At 39.8% G+C, this 23,296-nt stretch overlaps 1 protein-coding gene across 1 annotated transcript in view; it reads left to right on the forward strand.

The window, feature by feature from the left end:
* LOC103267996 (receptor-type tyrosine-protein phosphatase T-like) overlaps positions 1-14,171 on the forward strand; it is a gene marked incomplete at its 3' end in the record, with an annotated part of 139,461 nt that extends 125,290 nt beyond the window's left edge. The window contains exon 7 of the mRNA XM_021716278.1: positions 13,878-14,171. Coding sequence (XP_021571953.1) covers positions 13,878-14,171 — 294 coding nt within the window. The remainder of the gene's footprint in view (positions 1-13,877) is intronic.
* Between the last annotated feature and the right edge of the window lie 9,125 nt (positions 14,172-23,296).

Genomic DNA, 23,296 nt, shown 5'->3' on the forward strand with positions numbered 1-23,296 from the left:
TAGCCATCTCATTGAATTGGTTCTTCTTATATTCCAATTCCCCCATTCAAGAGGTTATAATTTTGATTCACTCCAAGGTGTACTTCAAGGGACATATCTTCAAGCAATTTTTCTCTAAGGAAGGGCAAGTAGATGATAGCATTTTTTCTGCATTCTTCAGAATCTGAGAATGTCTTTCTGTTGGCTGTGCAAAATGCACCACAATTTATCTGGCTATAAAAAATTTTAACAAGAAACATTCTCCTTAAGACCTTGTGTGTTATACCATTATCTTTATAATAGTTGAGAGTATAGATTGTCCCCCTACCCTCTGCAGGCAGACTGCCTTGGGTTGGCTTTTTGATGACTAATTACTTGGCATTGATCAAGTTACTTTTAGCTATATCTCTTTATTTTCAGAAACACATGAATCATAATAGTAACTACCCACCCACAGAGTTGCTGTGAGGACTAAATTAGTTAATATTTTAGAGCACCAATATCAGTGACAAGTACCTAGAAATGTGCGGTACCTGTGAGCTGCCACTGCTGTCACTTTATTACGATTATTATCATCTTCATCTTACTAAATCCCAGTGTTTGAAATTGTAATGGTGAAATCTGAGAATGAACTTTTATTTTTTTTAATTTGCTTTGGTGAATATCTGCTTTTATCTAGAAGCTTATTTTTCTTTAGCTTTGTATTTCAAAAATACTGCCAGCTTAAGGTTGAGTCTCGTCATTGATTTTGCTTGGAACCCACTGTGCTCTTTGTAGTCTGCAAACTCAGGCCTTTATTTGTGTCAGGGTGGTTTTCTTTACCTATGACTTTGATTATCACTTTGTATTGATTGTTTGATGTCTTCTCCCCAAATGCTTCTAATCCTTTCTTTTGTGGTTTGTTCACTCTACTCTATAATGCTCTACTTCTTGCTCCTTTTCATCTCCATGTTGCCACCATCAACCTCTTATTTTGGGAGAACTTACCAATTTTTTTTCTACTCAACTAAACAAGACATCAAATATTTATTGACCATGTTAGATTAGGGCACAAAAGCTAATTCTAGCTGGCACCTACTGGTGGATCAGTTGCCATATCTACTAAGATTGTGCTCAGGGACTCTGAGACCAAGCCAGGGAGGAATGAGAAAGTCCAGCTGATAGCTCATAGTTGGGATAGAGACAACAGATACACGTAGAATCCTTGTGGTTCTTGGTTGAGAATTTAGAGACTTTTATGATTTAAGTTGTAAAACAATCTTTCATTGTCAAAGTAGAGAAAACAAAATTGAGTAGGGTCAAGATTTGAGTAGGGTCCACATCTGGTTAGTGGTAAAACCAGGGCAAAGAAAGACTCTGGGCTTGGTGGCTCAGCCTTCCTGCGCCTTTGGGAGGCTGAGGTGAGTGGATTGCCTGAGTCCACGGGTTTGAGACCTGCCTGGGCAACTTGGCGAGACCTCATCTCTATAATAAATCAAAAAATCAGCTGGATGTGGTAGTGCGCGCCTGTAGTTCCAGCTACTCGGAAGGCTGAGGCGGAAGGATTGCCGGAGCCCAGCAGGTTGAGGCTGCGGTGGCCGGGAGCGGCCACAGCACTCCAGCCTGGGCGACAGAGTGAGACTCCAACTCAAAAAAAAAAAAAAAAAAAACCCAAAAAAGAAAGACTCTGATCCTGGTCCCAAGCTAGTTTCCCTTCTTTTTAATCCTCAATCCATTATTTTATGGAAACAGTGTTGCATACAAATCAGTGAAATATCTAATCAGCACTATAATTTTGTACATTTACTTTGTGCCTAGCCCTGTAGTACACAAAACTAAGTAGTCATGAAGCACATTTGAAAAGAAAAATGGGTGTGGTTGAGTTAAAAATGAAAGGAAAGACATCCTAGTTGGAAAAAATGGCAGGTACAAAGCATGAAAATGAGAAGGATGCAGCACTGTATCTGTGTGTGAATGTGTGTGTGTTGACAGGTAGGGTGGGTGGGGGTGGGGTGTTTCTGTGGACTTGAATGGGTCAGTGAATAGAAATGCAATTAAAAGGTGCTCAGGTAGGGTGAGGAGGGTGGCACAAGCATTGGAGGCCAGGTTATGTACACCTTAATCATAACAAGGCTCACTTTACATCTTAGTAACATTCAGTTTTTTTTCAAAACGTTTGATTTCTGTCTGGAGCAGACAATGCATACGCACACAGCTCGATCTCCAGCTATTTGAAACACTTTTGCTCTCTGTAGGAATTTCTGGGGAGTCAAACTGTTACAAGTGCTCACAGCAGGGAAAAGAAAGACAGAATTGTTCTGGAGATTGCTGCCTGAGGCTGAGGCAGAATTACATGAAGGGGTCACCTCACCATCTACATGCTGAAGGAGAGCCTTGGAAGCTCAGGGGCAGCTACTGCTGAGGCCACATGGATGGCTGGCTCCTGGGGTCCTTGTCCTCGCTGTGCCTTGATGCCTGGCTGGAAGGCACCGACGTCATCTCCCAACTCAGATCCCAGCTCCCTCAAGGCTAGACTTCCTCCCTCTTGATTTGGTTCTAAGCTTTGTATATAGAGGGTGTCATCAAATATCAAACACTTATTCCTGGCTTTGCACAGCTGATGGTGTGAGGGTCTGGTAAGGCGGGGGCGTTAGTTGTGTTATATGTAAAGAGGTTAATGAATGAGAAGTGGTGTGTGCTTGAACAACCTCTTGTTAAGAAGACTGTTTGGAATTCAACTATCTGATGGTGCAGATAGGATGGTTTGAAGGAAAATGGTATAGGATTAGAGGCTCATCTCCTCCAAGTCTTCTGGGGTTCAGTTCCAAGTAAAGTTTAGTGGCATTCTCCCTACCTGCTGGGTTACAGATAATTTCTATATTATTCTTTGTTCTTTTTAAAATTTTAAGATATCACTTACATACAGCAAAATACTTATATTTTAAGTGCACAGTTTGATGACTCATATAACACTAGTCAAGATACAGACTAGTTACCATTGTTATAACCATCCCAAATTTACCTCATGCCTTCTCCGAGTAGTTACTTATGGTAACACTGTTCTAATTCATATTATCTAATCACTCAAATCAATATGTAGAACATTCCATTACTCCCAAAATTTATCTCACGCCTTGTCCCAGTCAGTACCTGTCCCCATAACATCTATACTTCTGGCTTTTATCACCATAGATTAGTTTTGCCTTTTCTTGAGCTTTCCATGTAAGTGAAATCATCATACATTCTTCTTTTTTCTTTTTCATTTTTGCACAAATAATTTTTTTTAGATGCATCAATGTAACTGTGTGTATCCATAGCTTGTTCCTTTCCTCTTGCTGAGTAGTATTCCATAGTATGTCTATGCATTACTTTGCTAATCCATCAGCACCCATCTAGGTCTCGACCCCAGCACCTCTCCATTCTCTGATGTCCTTCTCTTCAACAGCTTCTGAATCAGCTTCTTTCTCTTCTTACTATTTGGTCTCAGTCCTCAAATGAAGGCTGGAAGTTAAGCTTCAGGTGGCCAGAATTACATCTTTACCTAGGACAAGGTGTGACAATTAGCAGGTACTCAGTGTTTATAGAACGAGTGAATGTTGAGTGTTCAGAACACATAGTTTTAGTTTTTTACCAGTCTGGTTCTGTGCAGTACCTTTCCAAGCAACTTAGAACTGTTGGACTTCCAGGAAATGTTCTTTGTTTATAGACTTAACATAAGTGGTCCCAATAGCCACTCCCCTAGAATCTCTCTGTAAGAGCTTCCCTAACACTTAGATCAGATTAGGTTCCTTCACAGTGCTCTTAACTACCTTTACCACTTCCATCATGACCTTATTACACCTTGTCATTGCTGCTGTACTTGGCTGCCTTATCCTCTGATTCTGTGGCCACAGAGAATCTACATTTTGCTTTATAACTGAATTTCATGCACTCAGTGCTCTGTCTGGCACAGAGTACATACTAGCTGGGGTTTTGTTCACAGAGAGATCCTCTCTGCCTTCACTTCAAGACCACAGCAGTTAGACAAAGCCCTAGGTGAAGTGAAAACGTGGCCTCTTTGGGAGATTTCTAATTGGATATATCATCTCATGGTAGAGTCACATCTTTGACCTTTACATATTTTAGCCCCACTGCTAAATTTATGACTATGTTAGATGAGACCTAGATATTTACTTGGCATTGTCCTGTGGAAATACTAGCATGTTTCTTTTAAAAATTTTTTATTTTAAAGATGTGGGGTACAATTCAGGGTTAGGCATACAAATGTTTATTGTGCAGGTACCCTTGATGAGGTGTGTCCCCGCTCTGGCAGATATCCACTACAGCCATCCTTAAAATAATTGCTCAAGGTCTGCTTATGAATGAGAACATGTGATACTCAGTTCTTTTTTTCTGTGATAGATCAGTCAGTATTATAGACTCTTAGTCTCAAGTTTCTGTAAATTCATAATTTTGTCCTTTATGGCTATGTAACATTCCACCGTGTATATGCACCACATTTTTTTAATCCAGTCATTTTTCATTGAGAAGCATGGTTGGTTCTACGTTTTTGCTATTGTGAACAATGCTGCAATAAACCTATGTGTGCAGGTATCTCTTTCATAAAGTGATTTCAGTTCCTCCAGGTATATTCCCAGTAGGGGGATTGCAGGGTCATATGGAAGGTCGATTTTTAGATCTTTTAGGAATTGTCAAACTGTTTTCCACAGAGCTTATATTAGTTTACACTCTCACCAACAGTGTAGAAGTGTTCCCTTTACTCCGCATCCTCTACAGCATCTGTTATTTTTTGAGTAGTTGATGATGGCCATCCTGACTGGAGTTAGGTGATATCTCAGTGTGGTTTTTAATTTGCATTTCTTTGATGACTAGTCAGGCTGAGCATTTTTTCATGTTTCTGTTGGCTGCTCATATGTCTTCTTTTGAGAAGTGTCTATTCATATCTTTTGCCCACTTTGTAATGGGGTTGTTTTTTTTTTTGCAAATTTGAGTTCTTTGTAGATCCTTGATGTTAGGCCTTTGTCAGACATTCAGCTGGCAATTTTTTCCCCCATTTTGTACACTGTCTCCCTACTCTCTTGATTTCTTTGACTTTGCAAAAGCTTGTCAGTTTGATGAGGTCTCACTTATCTACCTTATCTCTTATTGCATGGGCACATGGGGTTTTCATCAGGATTTGGTTGCCAATTCCAATTTCCATAAAGGTATCTCCTGCATTTTCTAAGGTTCTTATAGTTTGAGGTTTTTTTATTTAGGTCTTTCATACATTTAGAGTTGATTTTTGTATATAGTGATAGGTAGGGATCTTGTTTTACTCTTCTGCATGTGGTCAGCCAGTTTTCCCAGCACCATTTACTGAATAATTTCTCCTCTTCCCAGTAGTTGGTGGTGGAGTCTTTGTCAAAGATGAGTTGGTTGAGAAATTGAGGTTTTGCTTCTGGAATCTCTATCCTTTTCCATTGGTCTATGTGCCTGTTCTTGTACCAGTACCAGGCTGTTTCAATTATTATAGCTTTATAATAAAGTCTAATGTCTGAGACTGTGAAACCTCCCACTTTTTTTTCCCCTGAGGATTGTTTTGGTGATTTGTGGTTGTTTATGTTTCCATATGAATTCCTGTATTATCTTTTCCAAGTCTGAGAAGAATACTGCTGGTAATTTAATGGGTATTGCATTAGATCTGTAGATTGCCTTGGGTAGGATGGACATCTCAACAATGTTGATTATTCCAATCCATGAGCATGGAATCTTTTTCCATTTGTTTGTGTCATCTTTGATTTCTTTGAGCAATGTTTTGTAGTTTTCATTGTAAAGGAATTTCATTTTTTGTGGCTATTGTGAATGGGATTGTGCTTTTTATTTAGGTTTCTGTTTGTTTATTATTGATGTATAGAAATGTGATGTTTTTTGCACATTTATTTTATACCCTGAGACTTTACCAAAGTCCTTTATCAGTACAAGGAGGTTTTTGACAAATTCTCTTGGGTTTTTGAGGTATAGAATCATGTCGTCTACAAGGAGGGATAACTTGATTTCCTCTTTTCCTGTTTGAATACCCCTGATCTCCTTCTCTTGTTTGATTGCTCTAGCTAGCACTTCCAAAACTATGTTGAACAGGAGGGGTGAGAGTGGGCATACTTGTATTGCTCTGGGGGGAAATGGTTACAATTTCTGTCTGTTTAGCAGTATACTGGCTGTGGGGTTCTCATAGATGGCTCTTATTGTTTTGAGGTATGTTCCAGGTATGCCTAGATGTTCGAGGGTTTTTATCAAGAAGGGGTGCTGGATTTTATCAAAGTTTTTTTCTGCATCTAATGATATAATCATGTGGTTTGTGTTTTTACATTGTTGATGCATTTAATTTCATTTATGGTCTTGCTAATGCTGAACCACCCCACCTCAGGAATGAAGCCTACTTCGTCATGATGGATGATTTTTGAGATGTGTTTTTGGATTTGGTTTGCTAGGATCTTGTTGAGAATTTTAGCATCTGTGTTCATCAAGGATATTGGCCTGCAGTTCTCTTTCTTTGTTGGATCTTTACCTGACTTGGGTATCAGTGTGATGTTAGCTTCATAAAATGATTTGGGGAGAGTTCCAACTTTCTCAATTACCTGGAATACTTTCAATAGAATTGGTATCTGTTCCTCGTATGTTTTGTAGAATTCTGCTAGAATGCCATCTGGCCCAGAGCTTTTATTTGTAGATAGTTTTCTTATGACATAATCAATTTCCTGGATTGTTGTTGGTCTATTTAGGGGCTCAATTTCTTCTTGTTTCAACCTGGGGAAGTTGTATGATGTCAGAAAGTCCTCCATTTCATTTAGGTTTTTGAGTTTGTTTCCATATAAGTGTACAGAGTAGTCTATGATAATCTTTTGTATTTCTTCAGGGTCAGTTGTGAATTGATCTTTTGCATTTCTGATTGCATTTATTTGGTCTTTTTCTCTCTTTTTCTTGATCAGTCTGGCTAAGGGTCCATCAATCTTGTTTATCCTTTCAAAGAACCAGCTTTTTGTTTCATTGATTTCTTGTATTATATTTTTGTCTCGAATTTAGGCTTTTATTTTGGTAATCTGGATTCTTCTGCTGAAGTTAGGATTTTTGTGTTCTTGCTTTTCCAGCTTCCTTAGGTAATTTGTTAGGCTGTTAACTTGTGATTTTTTATTTTCTTCATGTGTGTTCATAGAAATTTGAATTCCCCTCCTAGTACTGTTTTCATGGCATCCCAGAGGTTTGGTAAGATGTTTCTTCATTTTCATTTGTTTCCAGGTATCTTTTAATTTCTGTTTTGATTTCCACATTAACCCAGGAGTTGTTCAGTATCATGCAATTTAGTGTCTATATCTTTGTGGGTTTGGGGAGAACTTTGCTGGTGTTGATATTTATTTTTATTTCACTATGGTCTGGGAAGGTGCATGGCAGTATTTCAGTCTTATGGAATTTGTTTATGCTTGAGTTATGGCCGAGGATGTGGTTGATCATAGAGTATGTTCCATGTGGTGATGAGTAGAATGTGTATTCTGTGGTTATTGGATTCTATAGTGTTCTGTAGGTATCATTTAAGTCCATTTGGTCAAGTGTCACACTGAGATTCTGGATCTCCTTGCTGATTTTTTTGTCTTGATTATCTCCCTAGGGTTGTGATTGGGGTACTTACGTTTCCACCTATGATAGTTTTAGGGTCAATATCTTTTTAAGTTTACCTAGAAGCTGCATTATGAAAGTTGGTGCTCCTATCTAAGGTGCATATTTGTTTAGGTTAGATATTTCTTGTTGATGAATTGAACCTTTTATCATTATGTAGTGACCTTCCATGTCTTTTTAAATTTTTAATAACTTAAAGAGTATTTTGTTGGATATTAAGATTATGACTCCTGCTCTCTTTTGTGTTCCATTTGCCTGAAATTTTGTTTCCCATCCTGTTACTTTGAGACTGTGAGTGTCCTTTCTGATGAGATCTCTTGGAAACAATATATTGTGGCACCATGGTATTTTATCCATTTTGCCATTTCTACGTCTTTTCGTGGTACATTTAGTTTGTTCACATTCAGGCTAATTGTTGAGATGTGAGAGTTTATCCCTGTCATGGGTTCTCATAGAGTTTGTTGATATTGCTGCTGTTTGTTTATTTGTATCCTGTCTTTCTTTCAATTTTTGGGTTGATTCATGTGTGTTTTCCATCCTTTTCCTGAATTCTTGTGAAGGGCATTGTTGTTCTTTTTTTCTTTCTTCTGTGTGTAATCCTTTCTTAAGTGTTTCTTGTCGAGCTGGTCTAGAGGCAGCGTAAACTCTTAGAGATTGAACGTCTGAGAAGGATTTTAATTCTCCATTGCTGATGAAGCTTAGCTTAACTGGGTAGGTAATGCTTGGTTGAAATTATTTATCTTTGAGAATTTTGAAGATTAGGCTCCAAGCTCTCCTAGCCTGAAGTGTTTCTGTAGATAAGTTTACTGGTTTTCTAATCGGTCTTCCCTGATAGGTAGTCTGACCTTTCTCTCTTGCTGCCTTTAGGATTTTTCTTTTATACATACTTTGTGTAGTCAAATTACTATGTGTCTAGGAGTTGGTCTTTTCATTTGTTGTCTTGCAGGAGTTATCTGAAACTCTTGTGTTTGAATGGTCACATCACTGATGAGATGAGGGAAGTTTTCTTGGATAATTTCATGGAATGTTTGTTCCAGGGTTGTCTCTGTCTCTCTATCTGCCTCAGGGATTCCAATTAATCTTACATTCTACCTCTTGAATTCATTGTTCATTTCTTGAATGTTTTGTTCTGTCTTTTTAAGGTTCTTTTCTATGTTTTTAATGGTTTGAGTTATTCCATATTTGGGTCCTCAAGCTCTGAGACTCTTTCTTCTGTGTGGTTAATTTTTGCTTTCCATGCTTTTCAGTTTGTTGTTTATTTTGCTCACTTTTCATTCTTTATTGCTGTTATTTCAGTTATCAACTCCTTCAATCTTTCTTCTTGTCTCTCCTCATTTCTATTTATTCTCTCTATTAATATCTTGATATCTGGGTTTGTGTTTTGAGACCAGTCATTCTGGGAGCTCTTCATTGTTTGTGTTCTGAAGTCTGTATTCTCAGTGGTTGACCTCCCAGGGGTCTGTGTGAAACTGATATTCTTCTTTTGGTTTTATTCATTTGTGTAGATTTTCCTCCCCCTTTTTAACCTCTTCTTTAATTTTGTTTTTCAGGATGGGGGATAGCTTTTACTTCTGTTTTCTCAATCTCGTATTCTTCCTTATGTAGATCCTCTGGCTTTGTTCAGTTCTGAAGCTGGACTGTGGGTGGGAGGCTGTACTTTTTGCAGTTTTGAGATTTAATTGAGTGGGGAGCTGTCATTCAGAAACTATCTGCAGTTCCCAGTATCTGCTGACAGATGTGTGGGCCCCCTGGAACCCACTTCCCACTGCCTTACGGTCTGTCCATGCAGTGAGTGTTTAGGTTTGCCTCCTGAAAGAAAAATGAGGTAAGAAAAAGGAAAAGAATGGAAGAAGGAAAGAAGAGGACAAGAGAAAGGTGGAGAGAGAGGAGGAAGAAGAAGGAATACAGACAGACATACCAATTATCAAATGAAAAGAGACACAAAGAAAAGATAAAAATAACAAAAGCATACAAATAAACATGCAAACACACAAACTGACAACCCTCACCCCCCTCTTGGTGAACTCTCCTTCAAAATTACTTGTACACAAACAGGAAATCTGAAAAAAAGAGCATTAAAATAACAGAAACAAAGCAAGGGTGAAAATGTAATCAAAAACAGAAAGAGAGAAGAGTAAAAAACTAAAACAACAAACAAAAAAGCAAGCAAAACAAACCCCCAAAATTTGCTCTGAGGTTGTTCCTGTAACTCCAACTTCTTTTCAGCTCTGGTCTTTAGCCCCTCCCCTTGGCTCTCAGTGCAGGTTGATAGGGCTGCTCTCAGCATGGGTAAGATGCCCCAGGGACTACTGTGGAAGGAAGGTGGATCAGATCTTGACTCACCTAGCTTGCTGCTGCTGCTATTAAGTCTCCCACTCAGGTCTGATGTGTCTGTGCCTGTTCTAGCATGGGGAAGGGGCATCTCTCTTTCTGGGTTTGATGAGGAAATAACCTCTAGGTCCCAGGCTGGGGGCTGGACAGAGCTGGGCTGGGCAATGCAGGTCTCTGCCTGTCCTGGGACAGAGAAAATAATGCTGGTCAGTGTTTCCACTGCCTTTTCTCAGGAGAACCCCAAGAATAGCAGATGATACTGCACAATGGGGTCTCCAGTCTCAGGGTGGTGGGGAGTTACATTCACTTCAGAGAACCCTGGGTGCATGAACCTGAGTCTCCCCTCACATGGACTTTCACTCACCCGCTGGCACACACCCACTCATGCAGAGAGTCTGACCAGTTCTGTCACCATCTTGCCAGAAATAGCATGTTTATTTTCATCCAGAAGTTTGAAACTATGGAACTCGAAGTACTAAATCTGTGAGTTCAACATTGGTTCATTCCCTTACATGGCTGTACTCCCTACTTCTAACCTCTATATCAAAGGGTAGCTTCAGTGTTGCAAAGAAGAGTAAGATATAGGCATGTGGTCAGTCAGTGGATTGTATGTGCACTTCCTTTATTCTCAGCATAAACCCTTCGGAGTTCATGCGTGAGTTTCTAAAGGGTACATGAATTCCTGAAATGATGTGTAAAACTCTAGGTAATATATTCATGTGTACATTCCTGGGAAGAGAATCTAGAAAATTTTCACCAGGTTTTCAGATCTTATGTGTCCTCCAGTGTTAAAAAGTACTGGTATAGATGTCCCCTAATGGCCTTTTGGGCTAATTACATACACATCTCAAGTACAAGAGGAGAGAGGTGAGGTAGGAATGGCACCTGGTCCACTAGTGCTCCATCCCCATCCCTTCTGGCATGAATGTCATGATCTCTTCCTGGGCCTTCGTTTCCTTCCTAATGACTCTAGTGGTTGGATTGGATGGCCCCCTACATTTCTTGAACCATATTGTTGAATTCACCCCAGAGATGGAGGAGGACTTACACAAATAAACGTGTTTTTGTATATATATATTTATTTTTATTTTTTTGAGTTGGAGTCTCACTCTGTCGCTCAGACTGGAGTGCAGTGGCCGCTTCCGGTCACTGCAGCCTTGACCTGCTGGGCTCCAGCGATACTTGCGCGATCCTTCCGCCTCAGCCTTCCAAGTAGCCGGAATTACAGGCACGCGCTACCACGCTCGGCTGATTTTTTGATTTATTGTAGAGATGAGGTCTCACTGCCCAGGCGGGTCTTGAACCCGCAGGTTCAGGCAATCCACTCACCTCAGCTTCCCAAAGGCGTGGGATTACAGGCTGAGCCACCGAGCCCGGCTGTTTTTGTATATTTAAAAGGTAATGGGTTGCTTACCAAAAAAATGTGTTATATTCCTGGTTTTGTCTCTTTAAACCCTGAGTACCTGTACCTTTTAAAGAATGCCAATTGTGAATCAATGGAACACTAAAAAAGAAAGAACAACACAATAATCTGATGGCTTCTTGATGCCAGATACAGAAAGCACTATGATAAACTTGTATGGTATACTCTTGAGGGAATGGAGGGAGAGATAACCACATGGCTAATCTGCACAAAGGAATATGAGTCATTTGAGATAGGGACATGTATATACTCGAGGGGATGTTGTTACTATGCTTGTGTATGCCATAAGAAATACATGAAAATAAGCCAAACATTTGGAAAGAATAATACTTCATTTTCTTTCTGGTGGTTAGCATTGAAAACTGCTAATGCCTGAAATAGGAGAGTGGAAAACCATGATGAAAAGTCTATGGAAGTGGTGAGCATAATGTAGCCACTCATAGAGTGCCCAAAATATTGAAATCTACTGCTCTTAATTCTGTCCAGGTCCAGTCTGTGAATAATTATATTAAGGAATTAGACAGAGTCATCACAGAGTTACAAAATACCACCCTTGGGGCCTCTTGGAGACTGATGGGAACTCTGGAGAGTTGATAATGGCAATCAAAGTTTCTATATATTTAACATGCACAAAAGATGAGGCCAGAAATTATCTGCTTGCCAACCTAACTTCTCTACCTGAAACAAATTATCCGAAAATCAATTTGCAAACACCTTTGAGATAACAAGGTCTTGAGTAATAACCTCCATGGCTTTGTAAAGAAAAGCATCTAGCTTGACTAATCTCCTTAATTTCCTTCTCTGACCAAATGGCAGACTATAATAGAGGCAATCTGAAGTTGTCCCTTAAGATTTGCTTCAAGTCACACTGAGAAAATATTGTCCTCCCCTGTTTCATAGCAATTATTCTGTTTCTGGAGAATCTTTGCTTCTAGGTAATTAATTAGAAGGAAAAGGGTGAATGCGTCTTTATCGCGAAGCCCTTACCCAAGTTCCAAGATAAAACTTATACCTGCCCTTTATCCATGTGAATAGCCCAGAAGTCCTCCAAAAGTAACACATTCGTAAACAAACAAACAAAAAATCCACCTTGTATTCTGCTCCCAAATGCCTCCCCTTTCTCTACTTTTTTATTATACTCTAATAATAGTCATTAGCTTATTCATGCCCCTTGACAGATAATCCCATTCCTGGCAGTTGGTCCTAAGAAAATAGGAGACCAAGAAGGACTGAAGTCATTTGCATGAAGATGTGCATTATGGTATTATTTACTGTAGCAAAACTTGGAACAACTCATGTGTCCAACCATTGGAGAATAGTTAGTAAGATTACCTGATGTATTGTTCTGTAAATATTAAAGACAGCATATGAAAATACCCTTTGAAGTATTATAAGATAATATTTGGAATGGAACATGGAGAAATAAAAATGGCTATTATGCTGGGTGGTAGGAAAGGGGGCATATTTTCTCTTTCTTCTTGTTTCCTTTATTATTGTTCCATTGTTACTTTTGCTATATATAAAAATAGCAAACATGTCCAGTTTGATTTTAAAAAGATGGGCATTAAGAGGCAAACAGTTTTCGACTAGTAGAGCTGGTCTGGGAAGGCCTACAGATACAGTTGATATCCAGCCTTACCTCTCCATGACCTTGGTTAGGTGACCTGATTACTTGGGCTCTCAGTTTTTTATCCTTCAAAATGAAGGTGATTATGTTGTCCCAAGAATTACATGTCATAGGGCATGTGAGACTTTGAAGTACATAAGAAGTACAAAATTAGTGTTAATTTTTGCAACTTTGTCATGAGCTATGGCTGGCAGGAAAAGACCTCGATAGATGTCTGCTGAAATTCTAGACTACTGAGCTAACTGTGTGGAACTCCATGGAAGAGAAGTGGCAGTACAGAGCACATTCAAGATAATCCAGCAGGACTTTTCCTTTGACCCTTCACTCCCACTGATTCCACTGTGACCAATTATACTCTCTCTGCTGGAAAGAACATGCCAGACTTGAGGAAGAAACTGAATTCTTGCTGTGCCATCATCCCTTTTCTACTTGGGCCCATATCACATTTGAAAAGAACTTCCACTAACCAATCTATGTGTTCCTATATAAGGCACGTTTATAAACCTCAGACTATTCCAGGTTTTGAACCAAACTTCACTTCAACAAAAGGTTTTCCTTTGAGGCTAGAAAACAGAGTGTTCACCCAGCAGCTTTGCCGTGTTCTAGAAAACCCATTTCTTCACATCACCTTCTTCATTTGTTTTTGTTTTTTTTTTAACAAAAGAGATATGGTAGGCATTGAATAGAGCTACTGAATTAATACTGATTCTGGTATTTACTTATAAAAACTTAAAAATTAAAGTAGGATGTTAACGGAGTCAGAAAGTGATTTCTGGCTATTTTCTATGGCTATGTCTGGAATTCTGTCCCTTGTCCTCACATGCATGGAGTCTGCTCTGTGATGTAAACCGCTTGAGTCTGACAGTCCTTTGCTGATTGCTTGTCTTACAGAACCTCCCACGCCCATTGCCCCACCAGAGCTGCTGGCTGTGGGGGCCACCTACCTGTGGATCAAACCAAACGCCAACTCCATCATCGGAGACGGTCCCATCATCCTGAAGGAGGTAGAATATCGTACCACCACAGGCACCTGGGCTGAGACACACATAGTTGACTCTCCCAACTATAAGCTGTGGCATCTGGACCCCGATGTAGAGTATGAGATCCGGGTGCTCCTAACACGACCAGGCGAGGGGGGCACGGGACCTCCAGGACCTCCCCTCACCACTAGGACCAAGTGTGCAGGTAACAACCTCCTTTCAGACTCCATTTTGAGAGACTATGCTGTTGCTATAACTGGTCTTTCTCTTGGGGTTCTATGACAAATCATTCCTAAATTTCTTTAATGTAAAGGTGTTTCCTGTTGTGTAGAAAAGCAGTTAAGACTTTAATCTTTCCTTAGAGGACTTCCTGGCTCTGGTTGCATCTCTGGGGACCATTTGGCTCTGACTGTGATTCTAAGAACTTGACTTTAGTTGTGTCATGGAGAGATCCCTGGTCCTGGCAGTGTGTCTGATGGGACATAGTTCTATTTCTCTGAAGACTCCTGGTGCCATTTGTATGTCTGTAGCTTCCTAATGCTAATAATGTCTCTGAGGGCTCTTGGTTCTGTGTCTCTGAGGGCTCCTGACTCTGCTTCTCGGAGGATTCCTGGTTCTATTTCTCTGAGGGCTCCTGGCTCTGACTGTGTCTCTTGAAGGCCTCATTTAAACTATATCCTGAGGGCCTCCTGTTCTGATTGTATCCCTAAGGTGTTTCTGATTTGAACTTTTTCCTTGGGGATTCCTGGGCTAGGCTTATGACCCTTGTTTTTGGCAATTTTTCCTGACCGTTTTTTGTTCTAGTTTTGTCTCTGAGGGGCTCCAGGTGCCAATTATATCATAAGTATCTTCTGGCTCTGACAGTGTCTCTAAATTGTTTCTGTAACTGCCTTAGTCCCCAAGAGCTACCTGACTGTATCCCCTGGGGCTTCCTGGCTCCTACCTAAGAGTCTGAGTTGAGACTGTTCTTCTGATTGTCCTCTGGATTCTACTGTATCTCCATGGGCTCCTGGCTCCAACGGTTTCTTTGATGCTCCTGGCTGCCACTTAAGAGTTTGCTGGCTGGGACTGTGTCTGAAGGGAGGAATTCTTTAGATTCAACTGTATTTCTGAGACTCTCCTGCTTTTACTGCTTTTCTAATAAGGAGCTATTGGCTGGGACTGTGTGTCTCACTGTATCCCTGAGATGTTCCAGGCTCTGAATACATCTCAAGAAATTAAAAACTTGGCGGGGTTGTTTTTTTTAAAATCATGCTATTTATATTATTTCATTTTTTCACTCTAAGCAACCACTCACTCTAAATACTTTTATCTCATATATGCATAAAGGAATAGAGCCTCAATACTTTAAAGCTTTTTGTCCAAAGTCATAGAATGGCCAGTGGCACAGTCAGGATTTTCACTCAGGTTTTCTGACTGAAAGTCCTTGATCTTGGTCATACCGTAATGAATAAATAGAGAGAGAGGTAAGTGCCATTAGAATGGAACACAGAGCTGGCCTGCTCCACTGGGGATGTGTGGGCTCCATCGAAGGGGACAGCATGAACTTCTGAGGAAGGAGTTGCTGACAGCTTCTGGGTAGGGGAGAGGACCTACTAGTGCAGCAACCAGGGAACAGAAAAAAAGGTAAAGTGCACTCAGTTCTGCTATAATACAATGTGTAAGTCCCTAAAAATCACCACACTATTCCAAGGTATGCAATAAAAACACAAGGCTTATGGAAAAATATGGTGTTGGGGGACCACACTTATACTTCATCAGTGACACATTTAAAAAAAAGAGAAGAATTTAGCTAAAATAATGACACAATTTTATACATGTGAAATGGCTAAGAAATGCACAAATCCAGGATAAGCATCCCTAATCCAAGTCCCAAATACTCCAAAATCTGAAACTTTTTAAGCACTGACAGGGTGCCACAGGTGGGTGATGGAGATGACATTGTTAACATTGTCATCTTCATCACTTTTTTTTTTTTTTTTTTTGCAGAAAAAGTGCCTGCAGATGACATAGTGAGATGTGTGATGGGCTTACTGAAGGACTGGAGCCTTGTGCTTTCATAAGAGAACAAGAAATCGTGTCAGCTTTTAAAATCAAAGAGAAACTTTTAAGATAAAACCATTGTTAATGAGGCAGATGGCTCTGAAGGAAACATTTTTAAAAGCCATCCAGCAGAATTCCTCCTCATCTCTAGGGGACTCTCTTCCTGGTCCTTTACCTGCTTCTGATGTGTCTTCTCACAGAAAGAAAGAAAGAAAGAAAGACAGAAAGAGAGAGAGAGAGAGAGAGAGAGAGAGAGGGAGAGAGGGAGAAAGTGAGAGAGGGAGGGAGGGAGGGAGGAAGGAAGGAAGGAAGGAAGGAAGGAAGGAAGGAAGGAAGGAAGGAAAGAGAGAAAGAGTACACTAACCCTTTCATCAAAACACAGGATTGGAGATGGAGACAGAAGGCCTGTAATTAGACAGAAAACCTTCCATTTGTTTGTTACTGCTATTGTTTAACAGCAGAAACAGGTGTTCTGGTACTGCTTAGTGACCCTGAACACATTACTTTCTTCACTGTATTAGTGATATGTCACATTTTTTACTGTTAAGCATTCATGTGTGAATAAGTATAAAAAATTATTGTTTATCAATAGCATTTAAATTCAGAGGTAGGAATGATGGTAATGCCAAACAATCATAGATTATCCACATGAGTGACTGAAATAGTGACACCTTTGCTTTTTGATGGCTCAGTGTACACAAACTTTTTTCTTTTTAAATTCAGGGTAGACATGTACAGGTTTGATACATGGGCATATTGTATGATGGTGAGGTTTGGGCTTCTTTTGAACCCATCACCCAAATAGTGAATATGATACTCAGCAGGTAGTTTTTCAAGTCTTACCCCCTTTCCTCCCTCCTCCCTTTAGGAGTGTCCCCACTGTTTGTTGTTCTCATCTTTATGTCCATGCATACTCAGTGTTTGGCTCTCACTTATCAGTGAGAACATGTAGTATTTGGTTTTCTGTTTCTGGGTTAGTTCATTTAAAATAATCCAGTTGTGTCCATGTTGCTGCAAAAGATATGTTTCATTCTTCATTATGACTACATAGTCAATATATACAAGCTTTGTTTCATGCAAAAATTATTTTGAAAATTGTGTAAAATTACCTTCAAGCTATATTTATAAGATGTATATAAAATATGAATGAATTTCATATTTAGACTTGGATCCTAGCCCTAAGATATTTCATTATGTATGTTCAAATATTAAAAAACCCAGAATCTGAAACATTTCTGGTCCCAAGCATTTCGGATAAGGGCTATGCGACCTGTTCTGCGATAGATATGGTGTGTTACCTTGAAGAAGATCTGAAGTTCGCTATGAAAGTGGGTATCAGAAAGGGTACAGACTGTGAAGTAGTGGGAGGAATACTGTCTGAAATTGGGGGAATATTATTGTACCACCAGGTGTGGATAGATGTGTCTCAGAACACAGATTGTGAACTGAGGAGGCAGGTAGGAGTTGGAGGTGTGTGCATTTTGGGTATCCCTAAGTGTCTCAGTTTAGCTGGGTACAGTTTTTGGCTTCACTAGTGTTTCTCACATACAAAACCACACACAAGCAAACATGAAATTCATATTATGCTCAAATTGCTCCTTCCTCTATTAATCGTGTTGGAACAAATTCACATTTTCAAAAACAAATATTATAGCAGAATTGACTGTAACCATTGTTAAGTATCTCAGTAGTGTCTCTCGGTGGTTTGTAACCCAAGTATTTTCGTTGCTTGGAAATATTCCTTTGAAGGTTATTGAACCACTATGATGAACAGAGATGCCTTTTTCTTAAACTATTTTCAAAACAGGCCTTTGGTAAAATTCCTCATTGAAACCTGATTATAGAACTTACTACTTTCAAAGGATATAATGATATGTTATTAAACCGAGTAATACCTTATCTCAGCTTTGCAATGCAATATTCATCCGTAAAAATAATTGATTTGATCCTGCTGATGAGACTTCTCTCTTTCCACAGGGTAAATATAAGGGTTTCCAGGGTTTTTGATCTTTATAAATGATATTCAAAGTACTTTAGCAGCCCCCATGGACGTGTTTGCTGATGATCACATAATACATTTTGAAATTCAATCGCAAGATTATCATCCCAATAAAAATTTACAATCTATTGCAAACTGTTGCCATGACTGTGTAATGGATTTTACATGTTGAAACACAATTGTCTGACTATCACTATAAAAATTATGAGTTGAAATGTTATTTGTGGTATTTTATTTCAAAAAATGTTGGTGTTTAAGTAAGTTGCAGCTAAAATCTTGAATAACCTACATTTTACAAAATGTGTCATCAAGAAGATAATCTTCTTTCCTGCATTGTCACTGATGGTGGAATGTTTTTTGCCTCATAATTAATTTTTAAGAGAATTCTAGGGCTGATATCTATTTGTAGATGTTGTTTATTGGGGTTGGTAATCTGAGTCTCCCCCCTTTTCTATTCTATTATTAATCACACTGGAAATGTACTCATTATCTTACAAAACAGAAAATGAGAGAGTATAGAGTGTGGAAGGTATAATTTCGGCACAGAGGAATTTAGAGTTTGGGTGAAGATTCCAACAAAACAGCAAAAAGGGTAAAAACATAAACACAAAGTCAAGCATTTAGACAGCATATTTCATGGAGGAAAACAGGGTTAGCATAAAAGGAGCAACACTTCTAGAATAATCTAGAGCAGTGGTTCCCAAATCGTAGTCCCCAGACTAGCAGCATCAGTATTGCTACAGACAGAATGTTTGTGTTCCTCCAAAATTTACATGTAGAAATCCTAACCCTCAAGGTGATCATATTAGGAGAGGGGCCTCTGGGGAGCAATTAGGTCATGAGGACAGAGCACTCATGAATGGGATTAGTGCCCTTATAAAAGAAAGCCTAGAGAGGTCTCTCACCCCTTCTGCCATGTGAGAACCCACCAGACATCTAATCTGCTGGTACATTGATATTAGACTTCCCAGGCTCCAGAACTGTAAAAACTAAATCTCTACTGTTTATAAGTCATCCAGTCTATGGTCTTCTCTTATAGCAGTGCAAATGGATTAAGACAAGTAACCCCCTGGCAAATTGTTGGAGATACAGATCCTCAGACCCAGAGCTCTGACCTAATGAATCAGAAATTCTGGGGGTGAGACCTAGAATTCTGTGTTTTATGAGTCCTCCAAGTGATGCTGTCGCATACCCACATTTAAGACTCACTGATATACTGTGGCAAACCAACACATCCCTCGGGAAGTACGTCCGTTCCAGAGCTTAACTTTTGCGAGAGTTCTGAGAGGTAGATGGGAAGAAAATTGAGACTTAGAGTCATTGGATCAAGGTCACAAGTCAGTTAAGTGTTTATGAATAAGTATCCTGACCTAAGGAACTCCCCTTACATGGGTTGATGGAGTGTGCAGCCCTGGGAACCTTCCCTACTCACAAGTGTCCTCTTGAGGGTGGCATTGGGTGGTATGAAGACCAGCTAAAAGTGAAGGAACAAGGAACTTCAGTCCTTTTCATCAAGCATTTACTGAATTTTTTCTTCCTGCCAGACTCTGTGCTATGCACTGATGGCAGAGGTTGGCCACAGTAAAATACAAGCTCAGGTGTGCTCAGAAAGATTCAGAGTAGGGGCATTTCAGAAAAAACAGATGGAGATATATTCTGGCTCTGCCAATTTTGGCAGGTTGCTAACTAGGAAGATCCTGGGTACCGAGAGAAGGGTCCAACCCTTAAGGGGAGACTGCCAGAGCAGCATCCCTGTCCAGTAGACTGGAGTTCAAAGCAAGACTCCTAGCCAATTAAACCATATTCTGGACAGACTAGCTGGTAGGAATCTGGAAATGTAGGAATGGGAAATGGGAATCAAAGGTGATCGTCCCAGACTTCTGGTTATTATGACTGAGATATGACTGGTGGAATCATTTTCTGAGATGAAAAACACAAAAGAAGGGCAAGGGAGTGAGTTCAAGTTTGAAAATGTTGTGTTGGAAGTGAAAATGCATAGCACTGGTGGGGATATGTATATCTGGAGCTCAGGAGAGACCAGCATATAATCTCTTCCTCTTCCATGAGGATTACCTGATTTCACCTGGATTTTAGGATCAAAGAGACTTCTTAGTACTGATAAAAGCAATTAAATTATGTCTTTATGCTATTCTCTTGAAATGCCTCATTTATTTATTTTTTATTTATCATTTTATTCCTTTCCATTAATTTAATTATTTGCCATCTTTTGCAAGATACAGACTTGAGAGTAGATGTGATAATGTGTATCAGAGTGCTTTAAAAAATCTCATAATGCTCTTTAGATGCCTAATAGTGAAACAAATAATTATGTGTTGCTGCTATTGTTATGGATGTTATGATTATGAATCACTGTAGCAAAAAAGGAAGTCTTATCATTTCTCAGAACTGATTGCCATCTAGTTTATCATCACATGGGAAATTCCATTTAAGATCACGAAGTTCATATTGTGGTCTAAATACTCAGAGGCTTTCTTGCCTAGAGCATTGGATGGTTTCTTCCAGCATATCCCAATGGCAGACGTCCATTGATAGGAGTTGGGTTCTAGATGAACTGTTTGTCCACCAGGCCTCGCCTTGAACACTGCCTCTGATGGGAAGCTCCTGCTCTTTCATGGCAGACCATGTCACTGCTGGAGATCACGCGTAGTTACTATTTTCTCTACTGTGCTAACCTGGTTACCATGAAGCTCTGGATGGGGCTATATACAGTGTATCCATTAGGTTCGAAAGAGTAGGGACAGTAGGCAGGATGCTAGCATTAACTAACTGGAGTTCACAGGGAGACCCAAGGGCAGTGGATGCCAAGGTCAGTAACTGTAGAAGGCAGGCAGGTTGGATGTCAAGAAATACAGACAACACACTGGTCTAACTTGGCCCTGCATCTTTTCTGCAGGTAGCATTTTCAATGGTGTGGGTACCTGCTTATTAGTATTTTAAAACAACCATCTAGCTTTAAACAGGAAAAAAAACAAACAAAAAACTTTTCCTCATTGTCACCCCAAATCTGCCTCCCTGTAGCACCCACTTAAAAGTTTTGCTCTCAGGAGACATATTTCTCCTCATTTATTTTCTTTCTTTTCTTTTCTTCTTATTTTTTTTAAGTTGGGGTCTCACCTAGTTGCTTAGACTGGAGGGTAGTGGCTTGATCATGGCTCACCACAGCCTTGACCTCCTGGGCTAAAGGGATCTTCACTCCTCAGTCTCCCGAGTAGCTGGGACCACGGGAGTGTGCTACCATATCTGGCTTATATTTTGTAGAGATCAAGTCTCACTGTGTTGCCCAGACTGTCCTCCTCATTTCAAAAACAGGTCTTCAGCAGACCAAAGTTGTCTTGCTTATGTCCCCAAAGTCTCTTTCCTTCATCCCCCAAAACTCTACTTGAACCAGACCTCAGACAGTTTTCTCCAGATCATAGTTATGGACTCATGAGTCAAAAATCCAGCAAACCAAGTGATCACCCAGGCCCCTTATGATCACTCACTCCAGTGGATCAAAGGCCCCCTTGCCTGAGAAGGACTTCATTGTGATCTTGCTGAGTTTTGACTCTCCAAGTGAAAAGTGGCTTTGTATAGACAGAGATGCCACATATCTGGTTTGGAGGGCTTACTTCCTAGTCCCTCCGCCTGAGGGTTGATTGTATGTTATAGTTTATTTACATATTTATGGATTTCTGCTTGCAGTGATGTGTGTCTACCTCTCTCTTTTCTCCAGGGGGATTAAAAAGATAAATTCAAATTGCTGGACTCAATGAAGTGAGAGTAGTTATTAGAATTGAGTGAAAAAGATATGGGCTTTAGAGCCAAAAAAAATCTGGTTTTTATTTCAAGCCAGGTACTTGCTAGCTGGGTACCTGAAGATGTGTCACATCATCTCTCTGTGCCTCTGTTTCTCTTATTCCATGTAAGGGATATTATAATCCACCCTTTTGTTGAGATAAGTTATATGGCTAGCAGAGAACTCAGAACATAAAAGTCCTTTAATGAACTTAATTTTGAAATAAATCTAAGGCCTGGGAAGAGGATGTCAGAACCCAAACTGATTGCCTTCACTGTAGCATCAGGAGCCCTATTCTAGGAAGTATTTCTCTAGTTGCTACTGTCTGTACTTTCTTAAACAGTAGTGGTTTAGCACAAGCACTCTGATCATTCCTGGGAAGATGGGTCACATGTGGCTGTGCACGTGTCCCTGTGTCCTTGATGTTTAGCTGCAGTGATACCTAATGATGGGGCTAGGGGTAGAGAAGATGGAAACTGTCTTTTTTATAATTCTGTCTTAGTCTCTAGTAAAAGAGGAAAAAAAAGTTACTGGACTCTTCTCTCTTCTGAGAGGCTAAGGCTTGTGAGAATGAGGCCTTGCAAATTCAGAGCAAACAGGGATTAGAGATGAGTGCTGGTGCTCAGCAATGAGCAGCCAAGGGGGATCTCTATATTCTCTGAGGGACCAGTGAGGCCTACAGGCAAGGGTCTTTCAATCTACTGTGTAGTTCTAGGGCAGGGCAGAGGAAAAGAAAGAAAGATATAAATGAAAGCCTAAGCAATAGAGCAACTTCACATAACTAGCCTTGTGATGCTTTTTCTTTATTTCTCTAAGCCTTGGCTGTACCATCTGTAAAATGGCAGTGATATAACCTGGCATAACATTTAGGACTCTAAATTAGAAGTAAATAGAACATCTTTCTGGGCATGCCAAAAGGAAAAAAAAATGCCAATTTTTTTTTTGTTTGTTTTAAAGATGTAGGGTACAATTCAGGGTTTTAAATTTTTTTATTTTAAAGATGTGGGGTACAATTCAGTGTTAGGTATACAAATGTTCATTATGCAGGTACCCTTGTTGATGAGGTGTGCACCTCCCCCCCCCGGTAGTTTCCCTCAACTGCCAATCCCTTTCTTATAGTATTATAATTGCTCAAGGTCCACTTATGAGTGAGAACATGTGGTACTCTGTTTTTTATTTCTGTGATAGATCACTGAGTATGATAGACTCTAAATCCATCCAAGTTGCTGCTAAGTCCATATGTTTGTCCTTTATGGCTGCATAATATTCCCTTGTGTATATGTACCACATTTAAAAAAAAATCTAGTCCAGCTTTGATGGGCAGCACGGTTGGTCCCATATTTTTTCTATTGCAAATAGAGCTGCAGGAAACATGTGTATGCAGGTATCTTTTTTGTAGAATGATTTGAGTTTCTCTGGGTATATTCCCAATAGGGGGATTGCTGGGTCATATGGAAGGTCGATTTTTAGTTCTTTCAGAAATCACCACACT

This window comes from Carlito syrichta, unplaced genomic scaffold (genome assembly GCF_000164805.1).
Source record: "Carlito syrichta isolate Samal-C Ts95f unplaced genomic scaffold, Tarsius_syrichta-2.0.1 Scaffold308659, whole genome shotgun sequence".
Lineage (NCBI taxonomy): Eukaryota > Metazoa > Chordata > Mammalia > Primates > Tarsiidae > Carlito > Carlito syrichta.